The sequence below is a fragment of the Cyprinus carpio genome, unplaced genomic scaffold, assembly GCF_018340385.1.
Source record: "Cyprinus carpio isolate SPL01 unplaced genomic scaffold, ASM1834038v1 S000006746, whole genome shotgun sequence".
Classification (NCBI taxonomy): Eukaryota; Metazoa; Chordata; class Actinopteri; order Cypriniformes; family Cyprinidae; genus Cyprinus; species Cyprinus carpio.
The window spans coordinates 3,715,646-3,726,970 of NW_024879345.1; the positions used below are offsets into that span (position 1 = coordinate 3,715,646).

Sequence of the window (11,325 nt, forward strand, 5' to 3'; positions counted from 1 at the left end):
GCCAATCTCTAGCTCCTGGCTTCAGTGAGGCCTAGTCCTGCTTCACCTCCACCTCCGGCTTCATACTAACCTGCTGAGGTATATGTGTGTTGTCCTGGAACTAAAAGAGGATTCTCACAGGCTGTTGTGGATATTAACTGGCCTGGTTTGACTGTGCTGAGCAACTAACAATGCACACTGTTAACCAGGATAACTCACTGAGAGTTTCTCAGAAACTCTGTACATCCGTTGACTATCTCTGCTGATTATATCTGGTCTGAACTAGCAGGATTTTCTTTGTCTAACTGCCTGAGAAGATCTGATACGCAAGCATTGGCAGTACATAAACCAGCCAACTAACAATTACTAGCTCTTTTTCTTTAACCTTTTCTTTTTCTTTTTACAGTTTTCAAAAATGCTTGTTGGGATAATCTGTTTAAAAACATATTGTGGGGTGTTAAAGTCCCCATAAAATACTGTGCTGATTTGTTTACTATTGAAAAAGGAAGTTGGAGTGAGACATATCAAGGGGCTTTTCCTTTTTTAAAATAGCAAATAGGCTTTATTTGCATCTGAAGCAAGTCTGAAGCATAGGGGTATTAGGGGGAGGTATATTCTCATTCTAGAGAGCATTTTACACACATGAGTGCATCAGCATATTTTGTCTGTTTCCTGAAAGAGAAAGATTGTACATTTTAAAATTGGATATTTCTGTTCAGCTTTTAGCAGTCCAGTAGCATATAGATGCTTTTGAAGTTAAAAGACCACAAAACTCCAATGTTGATTTCATGGGGTCTTTAAGGGTGGTAGCTTTCTTCTTTTACCAAACAGTCTTAAGGAGTAATCACACTGAAAGCAATTTGCAGCAACAAAAATGCCAGAACTTGTTCATTTTTAATGAAAGTAAGCGTTCAGCATTGCGGCGACTCTCAGTGGGAACATAGACATTTGAGCTCACATCCACCTCATGACACACTTAACCACAGTACACCGTCAAGACAAACATTAGCAATTTAACTGTGAACTGTCAGTGTGAAGAACACTTTAGTGTAACTTGGAAGAGGATCTTGTAAACTAAAACAACTTCCCTTTGTGAATCTTTTCCTAGAACTGCTCTCGCTTGCTTTATTCTTGCTATCTGACATGTCCAGCTCACTAAATGGCTACAACAAACTTCATATACAGAAATACTAAATCAAATATAAGTTTGTTAAATAATATAAGTTGCTACTCTGATGTTTTGCTATGTTTCTGCTTTTAGAGTGAAAGTAGCAGCAGCAGCAGTGTGTCAACCATGTTGGTGACCCAGGACTATGTGGCTCTAAAAGAAGATGAGATCAGTGTGTATCAAGGAGAGGTTGTGCAGATATTGGCCTCTAACCAGCAAAACATGTTTCTAGTTTTCCGTGCCGCCACAGAACAAGGCCCAGCAGCCGAGGGCTGGATCCCTGGCTATGTTCTGGGTCACACCTCCACCATTATCCCCGACTACCATGATGGAACCCTCAAGTAAGGATTGGTTATTAATTGTTTGTGATTTGAGATTGACTGATTAGTTACTTTACTAGAGTAAAGCAGCAACACAGGTGTTGACCTTTGCCATTTTTGTTATTCATACAAGCAACAGATTTCTATATTTTATCCATGTTGCTGTCTTTTGAATGTTAACGTGCTGAATATTACTAGCTGCATCCAAAATAAATGATATGATATGATATGATATGATATGATATGATATGATATGATATGATATGATGTGATGTGATGTGATGTGATGTGATGTGATGTGATGTGATGTGATACGATACGATATGATATTAAATGATATGATATGATATGATATGATATGATATGATATGATATGATATGATATGATATGATATGATATGATATATGACAAATGGCACTTGATTTTATTTAAAAGAAATTGACTGGGTTTTGAAAACATTTAAATAATCAGGATATACAAAAATTGACAAAAAATATTTGCTAAAATACGCTTTAAAATATATTTGTGTAAATATATATTTTCTACCAATATATTTTTGGCCATTTTTGTATATTTTTGAAATCCATCCACATTCGCATTTAGCCTAAATGTACAGTAAGCTTCTGTAAGATTGGAAATGTATTTGGTGCAAAAATTTGGAAAATAAAGGTTGAAACTAAATATATATTCTGTTTAAAAATATATTTAATTGAGCTTCACTGTTTGCAGCATATATTTGGCATATACTTGAAATATATTTTTGTCACAGAAAATATACTGTTTTTTTTTTTTCTCTTTTTTTTCTGTTTTTTTGCCATATGGGAATGTGCAGTGATGTTTATTAAGTATATAAGTAAGTTCACGTAACGTTCATGTTGGCCTTAAATTTAGGCTGTAACTGTGAAAGAAGACATCACTGTTTTTAAAAACAATATTGACTTCTTGTTTGCTGTCTAATATTTATAGTCTAGCTGTGAATTAGCTCTCTTAAAACAGCGCTATATTTGTCAATCAGGAAGTCCTTATCGTGGCACACAGCTCTACGCATCAGACGAAAGTCCGAAAAGAGAGAAAAAGAGGGAAGGAAAGAGATTAAACCAGAGAATGGCTATCGCAAGTCTAGAGATGGCTCAGCCAATAAGGTTTCTGTAAAGGTACTGCTTTAATCATTACTCATTATGAAATTTTATGGTTATGACAATTTCTACAAAATTACATCATTGCTATTTTTTTTTTTTAGCTTTTGAATCCCAACTACATATATGATGGTAAGTAAAAAATATTGTTCTTTCGTTCTTGGAAATCTCTTTGCATAGATTAAATTGTTCTTCTGTCATAATGAAACAGCCAAATGACTAAGTTTCTGATTTGCTCGCAGCAGTTCCCCCAGAGTTTGTGATGCCCTTGTGTGAGGTGGTGTGTGACAGGGGTGACAGTGTCACTCTCCGCTGTAAGATCTGTGGGCAGCCCAAAGCCTCGGTCTGTTGGAGAGGGCCTGACCAAAGCAATCTCAGCAATGGTGGAAGATACACACTCACACAAAGGTAAAACCAGGACATAGACATCATTGTACATGTGTTGCACTTACTTATACAGACTGGAGAGGGCACTTTTGCTTTATGGTTTCCGATCGAGTTTGAACAGTCATTTTGCTACTTTCATAACTGTTTACTGAAAGAAACATTTTGCATGCTACATATTTCTGTGAAATTGCCTTAATGTTGTTCACTGACTACATTTGGTAGCATTTAGCTATATGGACAAAAAAATTAATAAATTTAGTTTCACAATTTGTCATTGATATTGGATAGACAAACTTAATCTCTCATCTTTGCACATTATCTGATTTCCTTTGTGAGCAAAATTCCTAATTACGTATTTGAATTTTAAAATTCAAATTGCTAAATAAGCTAAATTATATATATATATATATATATATATATATATATTATATATATATATATATATATATATTATTTAATATAAATAAAAACATTTATTTATTTATGGCATATTTTCACCAAAAGTACTGTTTTGAGCCATGTGGCTCTTAATTAAGATCTACGTGGCTCGAACTGTTACTTTTGGTGAAAAATTATAAATATTTTATTTATTATACTTTTGGAGCTATGGTGTGCCAACTTGGTTTTCATTGTTTGTTATTTTTTATGGTTGAGTACCTTCGTTGAGCTCCTAGATTTGCATACTTTTTTGAAAAAACTAGCTGAAAATTAAAATGCTGTAAGTTCACAAAATAAAAAATATGTAATAATAATAATAATTTTGGTTGTTTAAAAAATCTTTAAAAAGTTGTATGTTTTTTAAGTAAAATATGTTAAGTAAAAATTTACAAATATTTAGTAAATAAACTAAAATCATAAAAGTGTACATTAACATGGTACTGTACTATCAGTTACTTTCCTTTTTTTCACAAAATAAACCCTGACAGGGTGATCTGGCGATGTGAAGCATCTTGTATAATCCACAAATGGCTTATTTTCTGATAATGTCTCGCTGTCTGTAAATAATTTTGTACATTATTTTGTAAAAATCGCATGACTTACCAAATAAATAAGTGAAATGCTTTAATAAATGAATGTAGATAAAATATTGAGCTGAAATTTTAGTGGAAATTTAATTTAATTTAATTTAATTGTTTTATTCTGTGAGAATTATTTATTTTGCTTGTGAGATAAAATTGGCTTGGGACAACAGTCAATATATAGTTTAGTGGTCATTATACATTATGTTATAACACTTTACAATAAGGTTCAACTACGTTAACATGAACTAAGAATGAATAATACTTCTACAGCATTTATTCATCTTAGTTAATGTTAATTTCAACATTTATTAATACATTATTAAAATCGAAAGTTGTGCTTGTTAACATTAGTGAATGCACTGTGAATTAACATGAATTAACAATGAACGACTGTATTTTTATTCATTAACATTAACAAAGATTAATAAATACTAATAGATTTATAAGATTAATAAAATAATAAATATATTGTCCATTGTCCATTCATGTTAATTAATACATTATCTAATGGAACCTTATTGTAAAGTGTTACCATTACATTTCTGATGATGTATTCCAGGGAACCATTTTTTAAACAGACTTTGCTGTGTAGATTTGTGTTTTTATACATTACAATTTATACATTTTTGTCACCTTATTGTTTACTTTTTGTTCAGTGAGACAGGGGAAGTGACCCTCTGTATCTCACCTGCCACTCTGGACGACAGCGGCACCTACACCTGCATCGCCTCTAATGACGTGGGCTCAGTCACATCATCAGCCTACCTCAGGGTGCTTGGTCAGTTGAGTTTCGGTTAACACTGCTCAAAACAAAAACTTTATATTAAGTGGCCTTAACTATTATGTACTTATATTTAAATTAATCATTTGGTAAAATGCCCTTATTGTGTACATGCATGTTTTTACATTGTAGTTATATTTAAAAATAATTATATTATTTTTAAATATAACTACAATGTAAAAACATTGACACTTAACCCACCCCTTAAACCTACCTAGGTCACCAAACTTGTCCCTAACCTTACCCGTATCCCACCTTAATAGCAGCAAAAGCATTTTGCGATACAATATGAACACAATAAGTATACTGTGCTTATTTTTTGATGTAAGTTCATAGTAGTTAAGGCCACTTAATATAAAGTGGGACCCAATAATAGACTACTAATAGTAGTCGAGCCAAGTCAGTAACATTGTTTTTTGGTAGGCACTTCCTGTGACGGGATCCTCTGGAAGGATAACTTTGAGTCCCTCTACACTGAAGTCATGGAACTGGGGAGGTACTCTACGAATGAAATGTTCTTACATTCTGAATTAACTAAATGTAGATATAAAATAAAGCATACTCATTTATCTCTATGAATAGCTAACATTTTAAACCAGTTAATGTTTAATTTCTGTCCTTCTGTAGAGGCAGGTTTGCCGTCACTAAGTGGTGTGAGCAAAGACGAAGCAAGCGATCAGTGGCCGCTAAGCTAGTAAATAAGAAGCTAATGCGTCGAGAGCAGGTGGTTCAAGAGTTGGGTGTCCTACAGTGTCTTCAGCATCCTCACTTGGTGGGCCTGCTGGATACCTACGAGACCCCTGCCAGTTACGTTCTCATCCTGGAGATGTACGTTAACTTTTCTTCTTTATCTGTAATAGTATATTCCCACACATAATGGCATAATGATAGTACCATCAGTTCATTTAAGACTTTGGGGGGGGGGGGGTGCAGGGGGCGGGGATGGGTTCTGGTAACACATTTAGTCATGACACGTTTTTTTTTTTTTTTCCTTTTTCTTTGGACATCAGTGCTGTTCAAGGTCGTCTCCTGGACTATATTGTTAGCTGGGGGAACTTGACTGAAGAAAAGGTGTCTCTTTACCTACGGGATATTCTAGAAGCTTTACACTACCTTCACACATGCAGGATTGCTCATCTTGACTTGAAGGTGGGCCTTCTCATAGAATTTTTCTTAATAAATTAGTAGATCTTTTGTGGAAGTTAGATACCCAGATGGAACACATATGTAATCATACGTCTTGACTGGTGGTTCTCAACTAGTGGACCGAGACCTAGGGGACCTCAGCACATTTCCAAAAAAAAAGACACAAAATGGCTTAAGACAAAACAAGCAACAAAATACACCAAAAAAATGGTGTTTAATTTATTTTATAGCAATTTGCACTGAGAAATTTCTTGGAAATTTTACAAATAATTGCAAAGAAATGACAATTAAACAGAAAGACTGAAATAGTATTTTCTTATAAACACCTTAAATGTACACATATTTCTTATTTTAATGTCTAAAGTGTGATTTCTAGTCATGGAAATTATTATAATGAATGTAATTTTTGTTTTAGTTATGTATATCTCTAAAATATTGCATCAGGTAGAAATTGCTGAGAAACTGCTATTTGTGAATTTAAAAAATAATAATAATAATAATAAAAACCTTTTCCCGTTATCACAAACAATTTGAAACGGAATGTAAATGTCATTAAGAAGGGTGAATGCAAAAATAACATTAATTTCCTGAAATATCTTGATAGTTTTTGAAAATTGTTATTTACATTTTAATTACTTGTAAATATTTCACAATTATATTTATTCATTTAGCAAACACTTTTATCCAAAGACTAACAAATGAGCAATACAAGTGATTCATCTTAATAACATGAGAAGTGCTAACAATACAAAGTTTTATACATTGTCTAGAATAGTACGGACTAGAACAGGGAAGGATTTAAGTGTTGTTTTTGAAGAGTTAGCAGGATGCAGTAAAGTGGTTATGTAACTCAAATCAAAAGAGAAATGCGAGTGGCTCAAATCGAAACTGCGTATGTATGAGGTCCTGCCCTCCGGGCTGTCCCTGCCACCCCATGTATTCACATAAGTTGCGGAGTCAGCCCTTGTTCCCCTGAAACAACAGGGCTTTCGCATTCTCAACTACCTCGATGACTGGCTCATACTGGCTCAGTCTCAGGATCAGTTGTGTGCACACGGACTTGGTGCTTTCTCACCTCAGCTGGTTGGGCTTTTGGGTCAACTGGGAAAAGAGCAAACTCTCCCCGATGCAGAGGATCTCTTTTCTCGGTATGGAGTTGGATTCTTCCTGATGCACACAGTGTCGGGGGTATGGACAGGGCCCCAACAGCACTGGCATATCAATTCCCAAAAGTTGTTAGTGGTGCGCCTCCTCCTTTGGAGTCGGAAGGTTCTGAAGTCACTTCATACCATTCACATTCCAGGTCTGCTCAATCATATGGCCGATGAGCTGTCACGAGCTATGCTCCCAGGAGAATGGAGACTCAATTCCCAGATGGTCCAGCTGATTTGAAGTTTCTGAGCCACTCAGTTAGTCCTGTTTGCGTCTCCAGAGACTTCTCACTGCCAGTTGTTTTACTCCCTGACCGATGGAACACTCAGCACAATTAACTGGCTCACAGCTGGCCACGGGGCCTTTGCAAGTATGCGTTTCCCCCAGTGAGCCTTCTCGCACAGACACTGTGCAAGATCAGAGAGGACGAGGAGCAGGTCCTGCTCGTGGCCCCTTATTGGCCCACTCAGACCTGGTTCCCAGAACTAATGCTCCTCGTGACAGCCCATCCTTGTCAGATTCCTCTGAGGAAGGATCTACTGACTCAAGAGACGGGGCACCCTATGGCACCTGCGTCCAGACCTCTGGAAACTTCATGTCTGGTCCCTGGATGGGATGCGGAGGTTGTAGGGGACCTACCCCAAGAGGTAGTTGACACCATCACTTCAGCGAGAGCACTGCTATGAGACACGCTTACCCCTTAAAGTGGAACCTGTTCATCGAGTAGTGTTCTTCTCACCAAGAAGACCCCTGGAAATGCCCAATCAGGGTCGTGCTTTTCTTTCTGCCGCAAGGGTTGGAGCGAAGGCTGTCTCCCTCCACCGTTAAAGTCTATGTCACTGCAATTGCTGCTAACCATGACCCCCTTGTAAGGGAAGTCAGCAGGGAAGCATGAACTGGTCATCAGGTTCCTTAGGTGGGTGAGAAGGTTAAATCCTCCCTGGCCCCCCTCTATACCCTCTTGGGACCTGTCTCTAGTGCTAGAAGCACTACAGCAGGGCCCGTTTAAGTCTATGCAGTCAGTTGAGGTGAAGTTTCTATCAATGAAAATTCTGCTCCTGCTTGCACTCGCTTCCGTCAAGAGGGTAGGGGACCTGCACACATTCTCGGTTGACGATTCGTGCCTAGGGTTCGGGTTTCCCAGGTAATCCTGAGGCCACGGCCAGGCTATGTGCACAAGGTTCCTACTACCCCCTTCAGGGATCATGTAGTGAACCTGCAATCGCTTCCCCCGAAGGAGGCAGACCCAGCCCTAGCTTTGCTTTGTCCCGTCTGAGCCTTGAGATGGTATGTAGACCAGACACAAAGCTTTAGGACCTCAGACCAGCTCTTTGTCTGTTATGGAGGTTGGCAGAAGGGGAAGGCCGTCTCTAAGCAGAGGATGGCCCAATGGATTGTGGATGCCATCACCCTGGCATTCAGGCACAGGGTGTGACCTGCCCACTCAGGTCTCAAGCTCACTCTACTAGAAGTGTTGCATCCTCCTGGACACTGGCTTGTGGTGCCTCACTGACAGATATTTGTAGAGCTGCAGTCTGGGCAACCCCAACATGTTCGCTAGATTCTATAGCCTTTGTGTGGAGCCGGTATCCTCCTGTGTTCCTACCTCAAACAAGTAGAGACACTGAGAGGCCCCGGTTTAGTGTTGGCTTGCTAAAACCGCTCCAGAGCGTCGTTACTGTAGACCCTTTCGGGCTCTTCCATCCCCTTGGCAGCCTGACATGGCAGAACATCTGGCGCCAGGCCCTCAATCTATGAATTCTTGAGAACCGGTAGAGGGCTGGGTTCCATATGTAGAGAATAAATTGATCCCATATGTGTAGAGTCTACTGTATAGCCTCAGAGCCCATGTTTGCCCAGCAGACTTCTGCCATTTCCAGGAGGGTTATAATCACCTCTAATCTTCCATATGCACCTAATTGGTTGTTCATATGTGTAAGTGCTTCCGAAAACTCCTTCGGGAAGGATGGGGCTTCCGCAATGTTCCTGTCCCAAGTGGTACGGGTATGTTTTCCCAGTGTTATCCAATCTCACTGAGTGGGTACTGCTATGACAACAGTGACTGGTCTTCTTGTTGTGAGCCCCAGCCTACACCAAAAAGTGGCGCAGGAGGCTCGCACAGGACACTGGAAGGGGCAGCATCCATGGCGCTTTGTCAGTGATCCCAATTTGTTGGTCACCAACGTGACGTAGAGAATAACCAACTGAAAGGGAATGTCTCACTTACATATGCAACCCTCATTCCATGAAGGAGGGAACAGAGACATCACGTCCCGTCGCCACGGCTGCTGTACTACCACTGAGCGGCTCGGCTCCTCAGCAAAAACCTGGTATGCGTTGCACCTGCTGCCTTTTATGCTCATAGCGGCAGCTGTGCCATCGCGTGCCAATGTCCATTAGCTTGTTTTGTTTACACTCAGAGTAGATTGGTCTCTAAGCGAGATCCCAATTCATCTGTCAACGACGTGATGTTGCCATTCCCTCCTTCAGGGAACGAGGATTACATATGTAACCAAGATGATTTCTAGTCATGGAGAAGTCATGGAAATTATTAAAATGAATGTCATTTTTTTTTTTAGTTATGTTTATCTCTAAAATATTGCATGAGGTAGAAATTGCTGAGAAACTGCTATTTGTGAAAAAAAAACAAAAAAAAAAAAACAATTAAAAACCTTTTCCGTTATCACAAATGATTTGAAATGGAATGTAAATGTCATTAAAAAGTGTGAATGCTAACAAAATTTATTAATTTCCTGAAATGTCTGGTTAGTTTTTGAAAATAGTTATTTACATTTTAATTACTTTTAAGTATTTTACATTTATATTTATTCATTTAGCAAACACTTTTATCCAAAGACTTACAAATAAGAAATACAAGTGATTCATCTTAATAACATGAGAAGTGCTAACAATACAAAGTTTTATAAATTGTCTAGAATAGTACAGACTAGAACAGGGAAGGATTTAAGTGTTGTTTTTGAAGAGTTAGCAGGATGCAGTGCTTTTGTAACTCAAATCAAAAGAGAAATGCGAGTGGTTCAAATCGAAACTGCTGCAGGACAGCTCAGCTCTTAAGTGCAAAAAAAATGTGACCCTGGGTAAACTTGGGTTAAACCTTTACATTATTTCTAGTGTGGTCAATCCCTGTGTATTTTGATTGTAGACATTTACATTTAAGTTTGTTACTGTTTTTTTTTAAGAGTGATTACCTATATTTATAACCTTTAGTATGCAAATATGGGTAAGCAAAATCATTTGTTTTGATTGGTTTGTAAATGTAATGGTCCCACCTCCTTAAGGGGTTGGTGTATTCTGATTGGTGGATTAAGATCCTTTTTTAATAGAAGAATCGTTGGAGGAGAAGAGAGAGAGAAGACGTGAGGTCGTTTGATCCGCGATCGTTACATTGTCTAAAATTTTCTATTTTGTTAAAAAGTAGGTGTTTTCGGCAAGAATTCATCTGTCAGTGTTTTGACAGCGTTTCTGGTGTAGTTTCCTGTCTAATCTATTTAGTATATTTATGTAAGTTTTATAGACTTAAGTGTCTTGCATGCGGCATTGTTTACACTAGGACTGGAAGCTGGTTGTTACATGTGTCGGTGTACGGATTGTCGAGAGAGACTGTGAGCGTGTTGAGGACATCACTGGACGACGGACTGTAAGAGCGCTGAATGGCGTTTATTACAAGTTTGGCATCGATAAAGAAGTGTCGCAACCCCTGATAGCGCTCTGATTCCCAGAAAGAATTCAGAGTTCCTCTGGCTTGGGATGTAATGATTAACGGTGAGCCAGTTGAAAATCCATTCAAATCGGTTGAGATGCTAAACAAATCACGATTCAATTAGGGGGGAGGAGTTCATATGAATGTATGAATGTATGTCTGAGGGGAACTTACTGTCTTTAGATGTATTTTTTCTTTTCATCTTGCCTCTGTATAATGCATATTAAAGTTCATAAGTGCAGTGCTGCTGTGTTTACAGTGGAAACCAAGGAAATGCTTTAAGCACCACCTGCTGACAGAGAGTGAATCTGCGTCTCATTCAGCTCATCAAACCATTCTGTTTTTGCTTCAATTTTCGAAATTATACAATCTAATTGCTATATAGCAATCTATAGTTGTATTTCCAGTTCCTGTTCCTGTGGCTCAGTGGTAGAGCATTGCATTAGCAGCACAAAGGTTGTGGGTGGAAATTCATAAAGTCATTACTATTAAACTGTGAGGAAAGATTTAGA

At 38.1% G+C, this 11,325-nt stretch overlaps 1 protein-coding gene across 6 annotated transcripts in view; it reads left to right on the plus strand.

Annotated features, from left to right (window-relative positions):
* The window catches only part of LOC109068738 (triple functional domain protein-like), a 135,944-nt gene that overhangs the window by 121,334 nt on the left and 3,285 nt on the right, over positions 1 to 11,325 (plus strand). For 3 of the 6 annotated variants that reach the window (XM_042755752.1, XM_042755754.1, XM_042755755.1), the window contains 8 exons: positions 1,241 to 1,488; positions 2,484 to 2,622; positions 2,709 to 2,736; positions 2,847 to 3,012; positions 4,670 to 4,791; positions 5,218 to 5,290; positions 5,422 to 5,622; positions 5,805 to 5,943. In XM_042755752.1, coding sequence (XP_042611686.1) covers positions 1,241 to 1,488; positions 2,484 to 2,622; positions 2,709 to 2,736; positions 2,847 to 3,012; positions 4,670 to 4,791; positions 5,218 to 5,290; positions 5,422 to 5,622; positions 5,805 to 5,943 — 1,116 coding nt within the window. Of the gene's footprint in view, positions 1 to 1,240; positions 1,489 to 2,483; positions 2,623 to 2,708; positions 2,737 to 2,846; positions 3,013 to 4,669; positions 4,792 to 5,217; positions 5,291 to 5,421; positions 5,623 to 5,804; positions 5,944 to 11,325 lie in introns of those variants that run through there. The other 3 variants (XM_042755753.1, XM_042755756.1, XM_042755757.1) reach the window with 3 other exon arrangements.